Here is a 19,274-nt window from a genome sequence, read left to right as displayed (position 1 = left end):
AGGCGGACAGTTTCATGCCTTTCTGCCCTCCCAGCCCACCTTCCCGAACACCTGCTCCAAGTCAGTCTTGGACTCAGAAACAGAGCCTAGTTTCCTCCTGTCCCTCCATCCTTTGAAGGGGCCTCATGACTTTTTTTGAAACTGGAAGGTGACGCTAGCCCACTCTCGTACCACGTGGAAACGGGAGAGGAAGGTGTGGCCGTGGCATCACGGTGCCACACCCCGCCCGCGCCCGCCATCCACTCTGCAGCCTGTCCTCGTTAGCAGCCAGTGGTGTGGCTTTCCAGCCTTTTTACCTGCCGTGGACTTGACCACGTCCACGCATAAAAAATTGTTGCCTTCCCTGCTCACATTATAAGCACTGCTGTCTGTCATCTTTCTAATCAGGGAACAGTCTGTCCATGGGAGTCTTTTCCTGTTCATCCTAATCGGTGTCCCTCATTCTCTTAATCGCTGCAGAGCATCCCCTAGTGTGGCTGTGCCCTTCAGAATCCTGTGGGTGTACGAGCTGCAGTTTACATGTGTTTCCGTTGGTTTTTCTAAGGGGAAAGAGCCCTGCCCAGGCGGAACTGTCCTATCTGAATAAAGCGAAGTGGCTGGAAATGTATGGGGTAGACATGCACGTTGTCAGGGTAAGAACTGTGTGCGGTTAAGTCACGGGGTCTCTCGGGGCGTACTGTGACTGGGCCACGTGTAAACAGTGTGCGAACAAAGTAACGTGGCGAGGAAACTGTTTTGCATTCTGCTCTGTGACGACCTGTTAGAACCTTCTACCGATTGTCACTTCGTTTATTTGTAGGGAAGAGATGGCTGTGAATATTCTCTTGGACTGACCCCGACAGGCATATTAATCTTTGAAGGAGCTAACAAAATAGGCTTATTCTTTTGGTAATTTAGTTTTGTCTAATATTAAAAATGTCTTTTCCTATTTTGTGGTGGAATTATATGTGATGGATGATTATTGAGGGATATTGGCAACACCCAGATTTGCTTTAAAAAAAAAAAAAAAAAAACACCGTACTCTTGCATTTGCGGGTGTTTCGCAGTGGCCATGAGACTTCTGGATAAACCACACTTGAATGATTGAATGATTTCTTTAGCAAATCTAAACTTAAAAAAAAAGTGAAAAGGGAACTGCTGTTTGTGTAGCCAGCCTTCCTGCCGATTGTACTTTTAAGATGTTCTCTCTCTGACCAGGCCTAAAATTACCAAAATGGATTTTAAAAAGAGCAAATTGACACTGGTGGTGGTAGAGGATGATGATCAGGTAAGCCTTGCCCCTGGTATTCCCTCTTCGCTGCAAGTAATGCTTCTTTGAGGTCACGGGCCCCCACTGAGCCGAGCACCTTGTGCTTCGCCTGTCAGGGACGGGAACAGGAACATACGTTCGTATTCCGGCTGGACAGCGCCAGAACCTGCAAGCACCTCTGGAAGTGTGCGGTGGAGCATCACGCCTTCTTCCGACTGCGGATGCCGGGAAATAGCAAATCGAACAGATCAGACTTTATCCGGCTGGGGTCTCGCTTCAGATTCAGGTGGGCACTGGTTTTCATGACGTGGCTACCCCGTTTCGAAGGAGGGCAGCAGGGACGTTTCTCGTGAACAGAGCAATAAATGGATCTATCTCCGGAGGCTTGAGTCGGACATCCCGTCCCTGCTTCTTTCTTGAGATCTAACCTTCGTTTGAGTCCCTGAAGCTCTTTTAGCCTCCATGTCCTTGTGGATAAAAAGGGGCTAATAACAAAATTGTAAATCACCGACATGTAGCTGGAAGTGTGCCGTTTTACTAAAGCAGTAGACACTAGCCACATGTGGCCGTAAGATTAGTTAATATTAAATGAATTTTTTAAAAAGTTACTTATTTGAGAGAGGGAGCATGTGTGTGTGCGATTTGGGGTGGGGCAGAGGGAGAGAACCCCCAAGCAGACTCCCCGCTGAGTGCAGAGCCCGACTCAGGGCTCCATCTCACGACCCATGAGATCATGACCTGAGCCGAAATCAAGAGTCAGATGCTCAACCAACCGAGCTACCCCGGCGCCCCAAGATTAATATTAAATAAATATTTAAGTCTGGGTGGCTCGGTTGGTTAAGCATCTGACTTCGGCTCAGGTCATGATCTCAGGGTCCTGGGATCGAGCCCTGTCTCAGGCTCCCTGCTCGGCGGGGAGTCTACTTTTCCCTCTCCCTCTGCTGCGCCACCCCCCGCCCCCGCTTGTGCTCTCTCTCTGTCTCAAATAAATAAATAAGTACAATCTTTAAAATGTAGTTCTTCTGTCTCACCAACCACACTTTTAAGTGCTCAGTGCATGTGAGGTAGACAGACATAGAACACAAACTGTGCTAGAGCTTTTCATGAACCAGTGTGCAGTCCTCGCAGCAGACTTAATGTCATAGGTCCTCTGATTATCCCCATGAGATAAGGAAACTAGGGCTGAGGGCTTGCATAATCTGCCCAGAGTCATGCCAGTTAAGTGGTAGAGCTGAAATTCAACCCCAGACAATCTGGGTCTTATATTTTAACCACTACTCTATTGCCTTTCATGCGCCAACATCCAGAAATTTGGTGATGATTAAGAATGAGAGCAGATGTCCTTGTGTGTGCAAGTGACCCAGGGTGGGCTCAGTAAATATTTGAATCTGAAAAGACCCCGAAAACATGAAGAATTTAATTTTTCACGTGTTTTTACTTATGATTGTTAAGACCGTGTCTTTCAAAATACATAAAAATTCCCTGGGGCCTTATTTTAAAAATGAGGAATTATGACCTCATCCGAGACCCTTGTAATCAGAATCAATGGGGGTACATGCATATGTGCGTTCATAAGTAAGGCCTGGGAACGTGCATTTTAAATGCCTTCCCAGGGTTGGTTTCTGAGGCTTGTTTACAGATCTTGAATCTCTGTTACAAGCCTTAAAACTTCACCTGGTTTCATAACCTCTGCCCACACATGGCATGTCCTTGAACTCTGTTGAATATGCCAAAAAATGTACTCATTTCAGATTTATCTACTGTGTGAGGAAGTGGCTTTTGGGATGGTTGCCAAGGCGGGCTTTTCCATCCTGGGAGGAAACTCCCCCAGGATTTGGCCAGCCCAGGTTCTCTTCTGCTCCTTGAAGAGAAGCAGAAGAAGGAAGGGGAGGTTGGAGACAAGGATGCCCCTTGGAGGCACTTAGAGCAGGTAGCAAGTGGCCCCTTCTGTGTGAGAAATCATCAACCGAGCGTGGCTGGAATACAGCAGCTCGGATAAAAACAGTGCATGTCCTGGAAACGGCAGAAGGCCACACGGTGGTTGAAACCCAGAAAGCCTTGGTGAAAGAAGTCAGGTTTCCCTTGGCATAGTAAGGAAGGCCAAGGTTTACTTAAGTGGTCATTGATAACAGCATTTTAGAAGAGATAAATGTCTACGTAATGTGTGTTATGAAAGATTATTTTATTTGTGAATCATCGTTCTCTCTCAGTCAGATGTTCCAAGTACTTGGACCTGCTCGGTTTGTGGAGCCAAGTGGCTGGTACCTAAATTGCAGGCTTTGTCTTTTGGTGGAAATATCTGCCCCTATAATACAGCTTGGATTTGGCAAAGCTTTGATTTCCCAATGCATGGCCAAATTTAGAGTGTGTCTTCACCAAACGAGTTCACGATGAGTTGAAATTTACATTGGAGCTCTTGAAAATAGAAGTGTGCTTCCAAATACGCCTCATGTACTGATATTCTGATATTGGTAACATGCAATTAAATATTTACTTTCCAGTGGGCGGACAGAGTATCAAGCCACACATGGCACCAGGTTACGAAGAACCAGCACCTTCGAGCGGAAGCCTAGTAAACGCTATCCATCCCGGAGACATTCGACATTCAAAGGTAGGGTGTTGTTCATTCTGCCTGGAATTTTATATTACGGTTTAGTGGGTTAAGCCCTGAGGAGCTTGGTAAAGCAGTTCTTAAAGGAACTTTCTGCCATTCTGCTCTGTCAGTCCAAAGAATCCCAACAGGAGGGATTCTCTGGAGGGGAATCAGGCCACTTTTGCTGTCCACTGTCTTTAGTTTTTCCCATTGTATGTGTTCGTTTTCTTCTCCCTCTTTTTCATACTTCTTTTCTTGTGCCTCTTTGCTTCTGTTGGACCTGGGACCTTAGGAATATCATAGGTTACCACGTTTCTTGTCCGTGGAAGAGATTGCTGTGTCTTGGAGGGAAAAACAGTCCTTTCTCTCCTCCATCTTACAATTTCAAATGGGGACTTTAGTCTCATGCTAACCAGAATTCTGTCCACATAAGAGCAGATCCAGAACCTTTAAATCCTGGACTCAGGTCCCGTGGTCCATCCAAACACACGCTGCCCCTGAATTTAGCCTGCCCTTCCCCCGCCTCTCCAGAGCCCCCTGAGCCTTGTCTGTCAGTTACTAATGTGGTCTCACGCCTATCTGAGGCCGGGTTCCCAATACAGGACCAGTCAGTGAATGAGCAAGCAGCTCGTTTAAACCCAGCCTCCACATCCCACCTCCTAGCTCTCCTCTGTCCACACTTGATTGTTCCTCCCTTCGGGGCACCTAGTTTAGCATTGAATTGTGGGCTTGTTCATGGCACGGCCTCTGTACTCCCAACCCCTCAGGCCCTCTCCTATATATCACTTACTCCTAGTGGCCATTCCATAGATTTTCCTTGTGTAACTCGGGACTTAGCAGGCCTTTATGGGACCCACACCTATACTCGCCCCCCTTCTAGAATCTTTAACCTTGTGTTCCCCACTGTTTCCTGCCTTTTTGAACCAATGGTGCATACCATGGCAGCCAGAAGCTCTCTAAAGTCATTCTTGGCTGCCCTAATGGAGAAAAAATGGCCAGAGCCCAGGAAATGTGGCCTCACCTTCAAGAAAGACCAGAGGGTGAGAGGACTGGGTCATGCCCAGAGAAGAGTGACGGTGGATGAAGGTGATTGATTGCAGGAACTGGGGGTGACAAGTGATGTGGTGGGGGAGAGAGGGAGGGCTGTGTTGCCTCCCTGTCAGGCCTTATGCTTGCTGTGGTCCATTGGGTCAGCGTTGTCCAGAAACAGTCCAAATAAGGAAAAACTTCCTCATGGTGTTGTCCAAAGATAGAACCATCTCAAGACCTTGCTGAGCTCCCAGGCCCTGGAGGCGTGTACAGGCACAAAGGGAAAGAGCCCTTGGCGTAGCTACTGCAGAGGGAGGAAGTGGCCTTTGACTTGACCCTTGCCCCCATGGGTGGCTTTGGGGCTCTTGCAGACCACGGCTTCTCTGATTCTCCTCTACTTTCCTTCCCAGTCTCTATCCTCTTTTCCCTCTTTTGTTTTACTGGCATTTTCTTCAGCCAGAGTTCTGACATCTCTGTGAAGCTTTTGATGATTTTTCCACGCTGCACCCTTTACAAACCGAAGTGGAGTCTAGATAAAGGACCTCTAGCTCTGTCCATGGTCCCTTCCACAGACACACACCCCTGCTCCAGCCAGAAATGTCTGTCCCAAGCTCCCCAGTGCAATCCGGCTCGTAGTTCAGCCTTTCTCATCCCGTTATGCTGTCTTTGATTTGACACACCTCTCTGTCTCTTTGTCAAGACTGTGAGCTCCTTGACAGCAAGAATTGTCTCTGATCTCTGCATCTGAGAGCCTGGCCCCAGGCACGTGTTCAGCATTCTCTGGGTGAATTGGAGGGGTTGGCCCAGGGGAAAGGAGACTTTTCTAAGGAGAAGTAGCTAAGGTGAAGATTCTGCCTCCTGGGGTCGGGACCCCTCTGAGATCACAGAACTCTTCACCCTGGTCATTGTCATCGCGTGGTAAACAGTGATAGCTCTCTAAGATGACACACCTTTCTGTTTTTCCTTTAAAGCAAGCAACCCGGTGATAGCGGCTCAGTTCTGGTAAGTGCCCCCAGACTCTGGGTACAGCTCTTCTCTCTAATTATTGTCTTTATTTGCAATGTTGACTTTTTCCTTAATACAGTTAAACCACAGAGTGAGTCACCTGATGATTTTTCCCACCTTTTCCTGCTGCCCGCCTGTACCATCCTCCTGGTTTTCAGTAAGAACACAATAGAATGTTCTGGGACGTTTTTTTTTTTTTTCTTCTTTAAAACGCAGCTGCTTTGTTGGCATAGCTTTGTGCTTTGTTTGTGACAACAGTGGGCCTTAGATAAAGGTGAGGGGAAGGTATACACCGCACTGTGCTGGTGGTATTTCCGGCAGTGATGGGGAAGCGAGGCCGAGCTCCGGAGCAAAAGCTCCGTGAGAGCAAATGCTGAATCTGCTCGGTGACGTGCACGCTTTATAGTCGTACAGCATAGATGCCCTTGACTAAAACACCTTTACTGAACGTCGTGCAGACAAAAGAACACGTCACAAGGCGGAAGCTCCCAGCCCAGGTGTGAGCAAACTTTTCCTGTAAAGTGCCAGATCGTAAATACTTTGGACCTGGGAGGCCGTGCTCTCTCTTTCCTGGCGGCTCAGCTCTGTCTCGGGCACACAAAAGCAGATGACGGTGTGTCAGTGAAAGAACACAGCTGTGTTCCAATAAAACTTTCCTCGTAAATGCAGGTGGGCCAGGGTCGGCCCACGGGGTGTGATTTGCTGGCCCCTTCCCCAGCCCGGGTGTTCTTGATCTTTGCTGTACATGGAATCTTCTGGTGAGCCTTGAGAGCCCCTCCTCAGCCAGGCCACGCCCCAGGCTAATTGCATCCAGCTCAGAGAGGGTGGACCCAGGCATCTGTTTTTTTAAAGCGCCTAGGTGATTCTAGTGTGTGGCCCAGGTGAGAAGCACCATCCCACCTCGCATGGACCTCTTTTTCTCTCTTGGAAACAACTGTTTGCACATGTGAGCTATGGCTGAGATGGACAGCCGTCATGCTAGAGAATCACAGGCTGTATTGTTTTGGCCCTGGTGTCCAAGCTCCAGCCACTGGTAGCCCATTTTAGTTGGCTCCTGGATCTTGCCAGGCACAGGTCTCAGGCTGCTGGGAAGATCTTAGAGGTGAGCACAGCTTGACTGTGGCAGGTATTCCAGAGAGGTGGCAGGGCCCGGCCTGGGGGTGGAGTGGGTAGCCGATGTCCTGGTGGGTGATGAGGATGCAGGCCAAGGGACCAGGAGGCCTCCCGCCTCGCCCCCAGCCTTGCTTTCATCCAGCTCTGGGGCCTTAGACCTTCCTTCTGGGCCTCCACGGAACACAGGGAGGTTGGGCTAGATCAGTGTTGGTCCGCACTTGTTAGCCTCTGATGTTCGCCTCCTGGAAGAATCCTGACCTAGAAGCCCAGCTTTGAGCACAGACGAAAGTAGAGCTGCTCTGGGTGAAGCCAGGCAGGGAGGAGAAGGCCGGCGCCTGCCTGTTCTTCTGCCCCCTCCCCACCATGCAGCCCAAAACACCTGGCAGGGCCCCAGGGTGCTAGAGAACATGACCAGCCTCTGTGTCACACAGCTGGGAACTTGGCCTTTTGTCTCTGATTCCAAGCTCCGCCCACAGTGCCTTTCTGCTGGGGGGCCAGCAGCTGACTCGGGTGTCTGGGTTCACGTCTCGGCACCTAAAGAAGGGGCTTCAGAGTCCTGTCGAACTGCCGTGCATCATACCCTGCCCCCTGAGGGAGGGAGATGGTTGCAGGGTTACTTCATGGCTTCCTTGCAGGCCCACAGGCATGCCCGTCTCTAGGATCCCCATGGCAGGTAGCCTGCCCAAAGTAGTCGCACCTTTCTGCACCTGTCAGCGTGTCTTGCTTTGAATTCTCAAGGGCTTGCGAATTAAAACATGTCTTTCCTTTGCTTTCTAAGGAAGTGATTGTTTTGTTTGTTTTTCTCTAATAAAATTATATTTTCCTTTTAGCATCTAGTGGAAATTATATATATTGGGAACCAAAACAAACTAAAAAAAAAGGGTCCACTGGGGGGGGAAACCACAGTAAATATACCCTTTAGGAACAAATGAACTAATAACCACTGTTCATAGCTCTTCAGTTTGCTCTTCACAGCCTGTGGGATCCCGGAGTAAGTAGGATTGCTGTGGGAGCCACGGATGAAATTGTGCTCCGGGCTGCAGAGGTGATACCAGAAAAATAGCACCTTGCAAAACACTTACCCTTCCTGGTGAAATCCAGCTGGAGGTGAATCTGGCCCAGAGCCTGGCTCTGTGCACTGGCCCTCTCTGAAAACTGGAATGCAGAGCCATTTAGACCCCAAGCTAGACTCATAACAATGAAATGTTTCTCTCATTGTCAGAGAAGCAATAAACCTTGATGTCAAGCACACCACCCTAGCAACGTAGCCCAGCGATTGCACTGTGTTTGTGCTTTTCCTGCCAACCTTGCGTATGAAACACGTTGGTTGCGTTTTACGCATGAAGCTGGCGTTCTCTGCCCATATATATAAATATACATATATAAATAAAGATATATATATCTTTTTTTTTTTTTTAACCAGAATAGTTATACTTAAGAGTCCATCAAACTAGAATCAGGCATGAGGAGCCCAGAACCCTTTCTCAGACCCTCAGGGGGCCCGCTTGGCTTTGTGGAAAGTACATGGGCTTTGGGATCGAGCAGATGTCCCTTCCAGTGCTGGCCCTGCCACGGTCTAGCTGGCTGGCCCTGAACAGGTTTCCTCACTTCTCTGTTAGGCAACCTTGCCTTTATCTGTAAAATGAGGTGGTACCAGTTATTGACGTCATAGCCTTGTTGTGTGGGTTAAATAGTAACAGATATGAGGTTCCCAGTACAGAGCCTTATATGGAATGAGCGTTCCAGAGCCGTGGCCAGATCACAGCCCTGTTGATAGCAGCAGGACCCACCACGGTAGATGCTGAGGAGAGGCTGAGCTCTCCGTGCAGCTGGAGAAAGCTCTGAGTGGCTGGAGCTGCCCTGGGGCCACCCAGCAATGCCAGTGCAGACCTGGGAGGGGAGCTCATGACATCACGAGCAGGATTCTGGAATACTGCCTTCATGTTTCTATCTGTGAGCTCGAAAGTGATGACAAGAAGTTGCTGTTTGGTTGCCTTGTTTGTATGTTCATTTAAACACCTAATAACCAAAAAGAAACGGCATTCGTGAAAGTTCCTAACAGTGTTGGTAGGATTTGCTGATGATGGTTAAATAAATCACTAATAATGCCGCTTTACAACCTGTTACATTACAGTTTTTCCCTTCTTTTCTTTAGCTCTAAAACAAATCCCGAAGTCCATAATTACCAGGTGAGATACTGCTTTTAAAGATTTTCATTAACACTTAAAGTTTCAAAATTTTCTGCATTCAAGCAGTCATTATGCTTATAGCCAAATTTTGAAGAAACAATAACAAAACATTTTTTGTGGGTGGGTGGGAGAGGGGTTGTTTTTGTTTTTTGAGAAAACAGTAAGAGGAGAGCCTTGTTCCATGACCCCTGGTCCCTTCTGGTCATTTCAGCTGGGCCTATTTTTTCTTAACATTGTTAGCTGGCAAACAGCAGGGACATATGTTTAAGTTTCTGGGTGGTCAAATACAACCTCTTAGGGGCACTCAAGTGAGGCCGTGTTTTGTCAGTGTGTTCTCGGCCTCAAGAACGTTGAGTCCCTTGAGATGTGCCTCCAGGAAGAGATGTCTTAGTCACATGTTTGGGAGATGGTGAACCCTTCATTCCCCTTCTTGGATCTTACAGTGCCCATCCAGGTATCAAAAGTACTGAGAAGGGGCGCCTGGGTGGCTCAGCCGTTAAGCGTCTACCTTCAGCTCAGGTCATGATCCCAGGGTCCTGGGATCAAGCCCCGCATCGGGCTCCCTGCTCTGCAGGAAGCCTGCTTCTCCCTCTCCCACTCCCCCTGCACGTGTTCCCTCTCTCGCTGTCTCTCTCTCTGTCAAATAAATAAATAAAATCTTAAAAAAAAAAAAGTACTGAGAAATCCTGCAAAAAAAGACACTTTTTTTTTTTAAGCCATTGTTTCCCCAAATCATTTGACGATAGAACAATCCCTCCCCCCTTTAAAAAAAAAACCAAAAAACTAGCCTCACCTCCCTGCCTGCTGGGTTTTTGGATAGTGTTACTGTTAATATCAGTGGAGCATTGGTTTCTAGAACCTTCTTTATAGAGCATTGTACCAGGCCTGTTGAGCCTGCAGAAGGAGCACAGAGAAGTTTCCCTGGCTGGTGTTCTGCTCTTCTACTGGGTGGCCAAGCAGGGCCCCCACCCCCTGCCTGCCCACCCACCCATACCTGGGGGTGGCTCTTGCTGGTCATTCATGGCCTTCTACAACCTGGCTCCAACATGCTTTTCTACATTTATTCCCCCCTCCTCCCAGCTCCTTATCACACATCATGTGTTCAGCTCCCAGAGAAGCACATAATCGTGGCCCCATAATTTCTTTCCACTGTTCCTTTGTCCATGTTTCTCTGCCTGAAATTCCCTTACCTGTCTGCACATTAAAATATCCTCCAGAGCCTCCTCAGAAGTCACCTCCTCCACGGAGCCTTCTCTGATCCTCCTGATTGATAATCACTGACACCAGTGGTCCTCAATCTTGCAGCTGCACATCTGGCAGGCTTTAAAAACATAACCAGTGCTCGGGCCTCACCCGGGACTGATTGAATCAGAAGCTCTGAGGATGGGTCTGGGTATCAGACACCTTCTGAGCACCTATGGTGGTTCTAATGAGCAGCCAGGGGGAGGGGCGCCCCCTGCACTGACAATGTGTCCCTCACTAGGTTTGTGCTTAGAGGCAGCATCCGTGTCTGATGACCTCCTTGCTTGGGCCATTTTTCTTGTGCTGGGTGGGTTCTATCCAAGGACACTACTCTCCTCTCACCAGTCTGGTTTTGAATGTCACGAGTAAGAAGCTACTCCATAAGGGGTTTTCCTGGGAGCATTATTTTAGTTAGTGTCCTTCTTGATCTTTTGTTACTGTAGCTATTAATTCCTTAGATGGGGGTGGGATCCCAATGTACGTGATCTTGACTAGGTCTCCAAAGTATGTTTCAGAAGAATTTTGTGATATCATCTTCTGTACGTGAAATCATCTTCACAGCGTGCAGAACTTGGACATGACTTCTGAGTTCATGGGGGAATAACATGTAAAAAGTGCTTTGAACCTGGTAGGGGAACAGCCAGGTTTCCCAATCTCGTTGCCTTCTTTAGGTTCTTGAATCTTGTCGGTCACAGGTTGGCTTTTTGGTTTGGAGGGATTTTCAGGTGTGAGAGGCTGGCTGTGGGGGAAGGGAAGAGCTGTGGATGGGTGGTCCCTGCTTGAAGGCATGAAAAAATATGAAAATGAAGTAAAGCCTTCCCTGCCCAGAGTGAACATGGAAACAGTTGTCCATTGAACTCCAGGCACAGAAACTGTTACCTAGACGTTGTTCTTCTCATAACAGCTTTGGCAACCCCTGGTCTTCTACCCCTTGCCAAGCCTTCCCCTGGTCTTCTACCCCTTGCCAAGCCTTAGAGGTTCTGTGTTGCTCTATCAAGGTTTGGAAGTGAATTGACCAGGAAGAGAACGTCCTGAGAAGTGGGCTGATCTAGGTAAGCGTCTGAGTTCTGAGAAGGGTTTTCAGGAGGATGGCCTTGCATTGTCCGTCTTTCTGTGAGCTCAGCCAGCTGCAAAGAAGGATGGATTGCTGTGGTTTTGATAAGGACACTGTTGGTGTTTGGGGAGGGACAGTTCTTCATTGTAGGACTGTCCCGAGAGTTACAGGATGTTTAGCTTACCTCTTTCTCCCCGGTAGTTAAAGGTAATCCTGTCGTCATCGTGACAAACAAAAGTGCACATATATATTTCCAATTGTCCCCAGGGGAACAAAACTGCCCTGGTGAGAGCCATTTGGGTTAACACTAAAAAATGCTCCTTGACAGCTTTAGAGTGTGAATAAATTACCAAAGGAGACAAAGGAAGTTTTGGGAATATCCTTCCAGGTCTTTATGGATGAGGTACCCACCTTGCACTAATGAATCTGATTTGATTGTGTTTGAAAACAGGGAATAGAATAGGAGGTCCATTTCTCTTCTAGATTATTCCCTTCTGTTGGAGATCCAACTGGTGGAGCCTCATTTGGGGCCTGGCTGTATGACCAAAACACTTGAAGCATTCAGCTTTGGGCAAACCACCTAAACTCTGGGTCTCTGTCTCCCTGAGAGAGGTCCGCTCTCAGATTCGGCTCCTGAGATCTTTCCTCTGGATCCTTTTCCTCTAGCATGTCTTTTTAGGGGCTGTACACTTTGCTTGCTGACAGGTATCTTTGAAAGAGAGAGGCCACTAGAAGACAGAATAGGCAGGGAGGGAGGGCATCTTCGGTTCCTGAAAATGGAATGAACAGAATTACTGAGAATTTTCCATAATACAGAACAGGTTTGTGCTTATCAACCAAAACAGCAGGGAAAGGAGAAGAAGGGGAAGAAATAATTAAAAGAATAATGGTAGCAAGATGATAGTGACTTAAAAGTCAGGAGGGTCTAATGTGCCGCACAGAAAGTAAGCCTTGAGAAGCCCCCTTGGCTTCTGGCCATGTCTGGGGCCACTGCCTTCTGCAGGCCAGAGGTGGACAGACGGCCCTACTACTACTCAGCTAGGCCTGCCTTGTCTTCACCTCTGGTCCTTTTGTGAGTCACCAGTCTGGATCTGTTTTCCCATCTTTCAACGGACAAATTCCTTCCCTCCCTTCCTTCCTCCCTTCCTTCCTTCCATCCATCCATCAGGATAATAAGTGCTCTGGGTGGTTTGGGGTTTTGTTTATTTTTGACGGCAGCCGGGTGGGGGGTGAGGTTTGGTACTGGGTTTTGGATCATATTTTAGAAAAATATTCTTGCTGCTTAAACAAGGGAGAAAGAGACCGCCCACAGTCCTGTTGCCTTGGTGTCCCTGTCCAGTTCTCTTGCATTTGCAGAAGCCACTCTGAGGCACGGTTGTTGTCATTCTCAGCGATGACGAAAATCATTTCTGAACTTACCATTCGCCCCCTATCTTGGGTGTCTTCCGTCTGTTCCCTTGAGGGAGATGGATATTGCCTGTCCTGGGGGTTCTAGGGGACCCTTTCTGGGCAGATGCCTTCCCCATCCCCCCACCCTTTGTCGTGGGGGAAACGTGATCCTCCTGGGAAGCCACCTCCCAGCCAGGGTTTCGTTAGAGCCTTTCCATTCACAGCCCTGGGCCCCTCAGCTAGATGCCAGTAAAAGGGAAAGTAAATGAAGGCCATTGAAATCAAAAGGTCATCGAATAATCAAGTTTGGTATTTCATTTCTAGCCTCAGTACCATCCCAATATCCACCCCAGCCAGCCTCGGTGGCACCCTCACTCTCCAAATGTAAGGTAAGTGCTTGAGCTCACAGAGCTGTACTTTCTCGAAAGTTCTCCCTTTGGAAAAACTCGAATTCTACCTACTTGGGAATCAAAAGTCTGCATCAGAAACAGCTGTTAAGGGTTGCCGTGTCATGGCAGAGATTAATAATTTGCCAAGCAAAGGAAGCCAGTGATGAATCTGGATTTACCAAAGTTATGCTTTTTGAAATAAAAATGAATTGGGTTTTGTTTTTTGGGTTTTTTTTAGGCATTCTAACCTCAGATATTTTTGGTTTGGTTTTGTGTTAGAAATGTTACTTAAAATTTCTAAGTAACATTTTCCTGTCCCAAGAATTCTGTTACTAAAAATGTGCCTCAAGCTTGGGGATTTTTGTTGTGGGTTTTTTGAAAGGACGTTTTTTTCAGGGTTCGACTGGGGGGTTGTTTTTTGTGTGTGACAGTAGATCTTTTTTCTAAACCCAGGGGTCAGTAAACTTTCTCTGTTACGAGCCAGATAACGAGTCTTTTCAGCTTTGTGGTCTCTGTCACAACTACTCAGCTCTGCGGTTGTAACTCCGAAGCAGCCAGAGAGAACCCAAAAGTGAATGGGCGAGGCTGCATTCCAAAAAAACTTATTTACGAAAATAAGTGGGTGGGATCTAGCCCCGTAGGGCTGTTTTCTCACCTCTGCCCTAACCCACCACAATCCTTTCCAAGTAAACTGGCACCTGCCTTGCTGGGTTTTTCATCAGGCTTGAGAGTTTTGATGCCAGCTTTGTAAAGGCAAACGTTCCTTTGCAGATTTGAATTTTAGATCAGTCTTAATTGGTGTTTGTGTGTGAGGCTCTTTCTGTTGGTGAATTCACTTTGCATAAAGTTATTTCTTGGTGAGGTTGCTAGCCTTGCTGCTTGAGAAAGTATGGAGAGAATGGAGTGATGAAAATAAATCCATGTGGAGCAAGGCAAGAGAGCAATTAGTTCTTGATGGTTCTTGCCACTTTTGTTGGGAGATCTTGGAGGAGGATCGCAGTGCAGTTTTATCAACAACACTTGATACTCGGGTAACTTTTTAAAGCTAGTCAGCCCAGCAGAGTAATAACTCTAAATGTTTCTGTATTGCAAAGGCAGTTTCTTTTCCAGACAGAAGAAAACAGAAGAGATTTCTAGAAATGCTATTTTTATTGACCTTATTTTTATAGAATTTTAGACTTTTTAGTGCCTGTTTTACCACCTTAGTTTCCTTCTGAGGCGCAACCTTGCCCAGCAGTTTGCAAAGGGGATTCTGTGGGAGGCCACAAAAGGGTCCTCTCTGGGGGTATTGGCCTCCCCTGCGAGCTCGCTGATGCCCATTCTTTGCCCCACCCCAACCCTGCTGGATCAGTGTCTGGCGGTAGGGCCCAGCACTCTGTGTTTTATCAGGCTCTCCAAAGTTAGAGAAGACTGAGATACCTACCCCAGGAAAAGAGAGTTCCTTGGCCCAGCACTCTTGGCAACTCTGCCTAAGGCATTCATAGCGCCCGTTAGCAATGCGCTGACAGCGCTGAACGGTGCCTGGCCAAGGACCCCTTGTCACCTGACTTTCCTCAGACTGACTTGCTCAGCAAGGTGCCCTTTGAGAAATGATGGTATGGCCGTGGAGTGGGCTTCTCTTGACATGGACGTTGATAGATAACCTGCATTCTGAATTAAAAAAAAAATACCTTAGAAAACCCATTCGTTTCCATCTGTAAGCCATCCCCATTGATACGGCTCATGGTTTCTCCTGCCCACCTCCCTCATACTTGTGTTGTTTCACTCACATTTCTGAATTTTCTTTCATCCCTCCCGCTAACCATTCACTCTGCCAACAAAACAGGCCATGCTTTCAGGATGACAGGCCACCGCACTGGGAAAAGTCGGCCAGTGGAGGTGGCAGCCATTTCGATTATGTCCACGACCAGAACCAGAAGAACTTAGGAGGAATGCAAAGTATGGTGTATCGAGATAAACTCATGACTGCACTTTGAGAGACTGAAGCATCTCACCTCCATTCACCATCACAATGTCCTTACATCCCACGAAAAGTGTCTTGGCATCACATAGACGTGTTTGCACAAGTGTCTTTGCGGAAAAGTTCTGAGAAGTGTTCCCAGCATCCATATAAATATTTGCAAACAACCACAATCACTAGTCGTAATTTACTGTTGACTGCATTCTCAATAAAATGAAGGTAGTTAAAAGGCTCAGGAATCATTTTAACATTCTGATTTTAAAATTGGAGTAAAAGTCTGTGTTGATCGTATTGCTATGTACTTGATATTTCTTTATTTAATGAACGGGACCAAATAACACCAGGAGAACATGGGAAGATAGCTCTGTGGAGAGCACTGCACAGTCCTGGGGTGAGGAGGAGGTTGCTGGGGCCCAGCCCCGGCCACTGTCAGAGGGTGGACAAGCCCTTTTCCTCTGGTGGCCTCCTTTGCCCCATCTGAAAAGAGTGGGTTAGACAAAATGATCGCCAAGCTCCTTCCAGCTCTACAATTCTGTGATCTATGAAAAGTTAATATTTTCAGTCTGAGGATCTAACATTCCAACGAAATTTCTCAGAGGGAAAACTGCAAAATCCCCTTCTCTAACAGAGGGTTACCCCTTTCAGAAGCCGAATAAAGTATATAACTGGGTAGGTAGGACATGTGTACGGGGAGGCTCTGAATTTCCTATCTTAAAGCAGTCTGGCCACTTTGAATCTTAGCAGATTTACTAATCACAAATTGCATCGCATCCGTTTGCTCAAGTACGAGAATGATTTTTTAAATTATTGATTGGTGCTGCTAACTTGCTTGATTTCAGAAGACATGATTATGAATACACTGTCAGAATTTATAGAACCTGAGGCTTGGACTTCACTCTTTAAAAAAGTGACATGCAATCCAAGATCCATTTATGGCTCAAATTAAAGTATATAGGATTTTAATAAAGTTGTGCCAAAGCGTCCCATAGAATAGGATGGGGTGGGTGTCATGCAGTCATTTCGTAGTTCCAGCTAATCAGTGTGTTGTGTTTGAGGGTAGAACTTGTACTGAAATATTTATTTCCCCCCATTTCGAGCCACAAGTCAAACATTTTTTTCTCTTGATAGACCTGAGATATTTTTCGCTAGTATTTTTGTGAAAACAATTCTTAAACGCCATTTCCATATGTGTAATTGTAATTTGGCCCATTTTAAGCTTTTTTAAAAAAATGTAGTGACATCTCTTGAGATATTTTATTGCTAAAATCTGATCTATTTTTGGTTGCCACAAAAATCTGTCCAGAGGGAGGGACTCAGCTACACACCCTGCACAGTAGAGTCAGTCACCTATAAACTTTTCCTAAGATATCTGTTTACAGGTGTTTTCCGTTTTAGCAGATGTTTTGATCCTCAGTGTTTGTGCTGCATACAAATAAATGTGTTCCGAAACTTTTAATCTTACTGATACATTTTTACCAATGTGTTTCCAAGGAATAAAGATTATTCTTGCGTTTTTGGACTCCATCTTCATTTTATGTTGCGCAGAAGTATCGTTTGCGGATGACATAGATAATGGGACAGTGAGCTTTTGGAAGTCTGAAGGTGAGCGTTCAGTTAGGTGAGATGGAGCAAGTTCATCTTAGAATGAAGCTACTCTGGGGAAGAGTGGCTCTGGTAGGCACCCTGGCTGAAGCTTTTCTTCATCTGGTGCATCTGTGGTGAAGGTTCTAGTCACTGGTCACAGGGGCTGAGCAGAGTGAAGTGGTGGCAGAGTAGGTTTCCCCCATTACCATCCTGTGATGCAGGTGGGTATTTGTCCCAGCTGCTGTTGCTGTTCCTGGTGGAAAGACGTCCAGACCTGTGTCTGTGGCCTCCTGGAGAGTGTATATACATGGATACCCTCTAATAAATACCTTTCTGTTTAAAATAACTTGAGTGGATTCAGTCGTCTGCAACCAAGGAGTCGAACAGGATGCATACTTATGTCCTCTGAGATGTTAAATGACGTGTCCACTTTTCATCCCTCAGCTTAGTGGGCCTCTCTCTACTGCATTTGATGGTGGTGGTCACTCATTCATGGCTTCTTGAAACTCTGTGCACTTGGTTTCTGTGACATCTGGCTCTCTAGCTCTTTGACTTTTTCCTCAGTCTTTTTAACAGCCTCATCCTTCCGTCTTCCTATTAAATGTTGGTGTTTTCCAGGGGTCCTTCCTCTGCCCGCTGCCTTTCTCACCATCACAGTCGATCCTGGGCCTTCTCCTCCTGGCACCATTTTATGGCTGTTGACCATGAAGTCATTATCACTAACCCAGACTACTCCCACTGCTCCTGTGAGTTTTTAGACTGACATTTCAACCCATGTATCCCATGTACACCTCAAACTCATGTCAGAAAGCAAATTCATCATCTTTTCCTGGAGAACAAAGAAGAGACTTCCACCTGATTCTCCACCCGCAAGAAGAATGTATGCACACTCCATCCGTAGCTCTTCCCCCTGTTGCCCCCCCACATCCAGGCAGTCCCCAGGCCTCCTCAGCTCCCGACCTTGTCAACCCTGACCTTGGAGCGGCATCTTCTTTCTGCCTCAGAGGTGCTCTTCCTGGTCTCCTTGACTCCAGGCTCCTGCCAAGCTCATTGTCCTCACAGTCATTCCGATGATCGACATCTGCCGGGGTTCTCCAGCACCCGTAGGGTGAGGTCCAAGGCCTTCTCTATGGAATCCCTTTGCTGTCTGCTTCCGTTCTATTGCTCTAGCCTATTTTGCCCCATTTCTTACCCTCCTGTTTAAATTTCTACACCACCAAGCTGCTTGTCATTCCGGCGTGCACCATATTCTGCTGTTGCTCCCGTCTTTGCTTTGCAAACACTGTTCCTTCTGCCCAGAATGCTCTGACTCCCATCCCCTTTGCCCAACTCTTGCTCACCCCTTATGCCTCTGCTCAGACGTGGTCTTCTCCCCAGGACTCCTACCACCCCCGTCTCTGCAAACTGGGTCAGTTTCTGTGTTCTGCTCTGTGCCTGCCCCTCAGCCCTGCTGTATCAACATTTCATTCACTACTTTACATTAAAACTGCCTCTTTTGTTCATCTCATCCTGGAACCTGCACGCTCCTTAAGTATGAACTTTGTCCCGTATTTGCCTTTGTTCCCCAGTGCCTGATAGATAGCAGGTGCTCCGTGAATGTCTGTTCAGCAAATGAGTGACTCCACATTCATTCTAACAGAGATGTCTAACCAGGGGCGCCTGGGTGGCTCAGTCAGTTAAGTGTCTGCCTTTGGCTCAAGTCATGATCGAGCCCTGCGTCAGGCTCCCTGCTCAGTGGGGAGCCTGCTTCTCCCTCTGCCTCTCCCTCTGTTTATGCTCTCTCTCTGTCAAATGAATAAATAAAATCTTTAAAAAAAAAAAAAAAGAAATGTCTAGCGAGATAACAGGAAGTACGTCATCTCTCAGCTGGTCCGAAGGTATCTGAACAGCTGTACCTAGTCTAGGGCATTGCATTTTGAGTAGGACATTGACCATCAGCTGTGTTCTGGCTTCAGCTTCATCATCTGAATATGACCCGGTGTGTCTGCGGTGTTCTCATTCGAAGCGTCAGTGTCATGATATTCGTTGTTACTACAGGGCAGATGATACTGGAGACCTGCTGGAAACCCCAGTAGGTCAACATAGATCCGCAGTAACATGCAGGGACTGTTAGCCAGATGTGTGCTCCCAGCACTGCGCGTGTCACTTCACCTGATCTTCCCGGCCGCTCTGTGTGGTGGGGGGTGTCCTCTTTGCTCACATGGGGAAGCTCAGGCTTCGGGTTTAACTAAGCAGCTTGCACATCGTCACACGGGCAGTTCTGACTCCCAGCCCGTGTTCTCAGCCCCTGAGCTCTGATGTTTCTCACCGACAACCATCTCACCATTTGGGACCCTGTCGATCTATATATATATATATCCATGAGACTATTACTAGATTATGTAGAAGAGTTCACTACCCCGAGATCTGGATACTAACTAGAAAGCCACTCACCGCCACCAGTGTCCCTGTCCCTGCACACCAGTGGCCTAGTGACCT

General features: G+C 47.3%; 1 protein-coding gene across 1 annotated transcript in view; it reads left to right on the top strand.

Annotated features, from left to right (window-relative positions):
- EPB41L4B (erythrocyte membrane protein band 4.1 like 4B) overlaps positions 1–19,274 on the top strand; it is a 152,229-nt gene that overhangs the window by 84,943 nt on the left and 48,012 nt on the right. The window contains exons 10-17 of the mRNA XM_044920420.1: positions 545–632; positions 800–888; positions 1,198–1,267; positions 1,366–1,535; positions 3,751–3,860; positions 5,843–5,873; positions 9,145–9,178; positions 13,188–13,252. Coding sequence (XP_044776355.1) covers positions 545–632; positions 800–888; positions 1,198–1,267; positions 1,366–1,535; positions 3,751–3,860; positions 5,843–5,873; positions 9,145–9,178; positions 13,188–13,252 — 657 coding nt within the window. The remainder of the gene's footprint in view (positions 1–544; positions 633–799; positions 889–1,197; positions 1,268–1,365; positions 1,536–3,750; positions 3,861–5,842; positions 5,874–9,144; positions 9,179–13,187; positions 13,253–19,274) is intronic.

This window comes from Neomonachus schauinslandi, chromosome 13 (assembly GCF_002201575.2).
Source record: "Neomonachus schauinslandi chromosome 13, ASM220157v2, whole genome shotgun sequence".
Taxonomy (NCBI): Eukaryota; Metazoa; Chordata; class Mammalia; order Carnivora; family Phocidae; genus Neomonachus; species Neomonachus schauinslandi.
The sequence above is the reverse complement of the archived record's forward strand: the minus strand, read 5'-3'. Positions and strand labels throughout refer to the sequence as shown.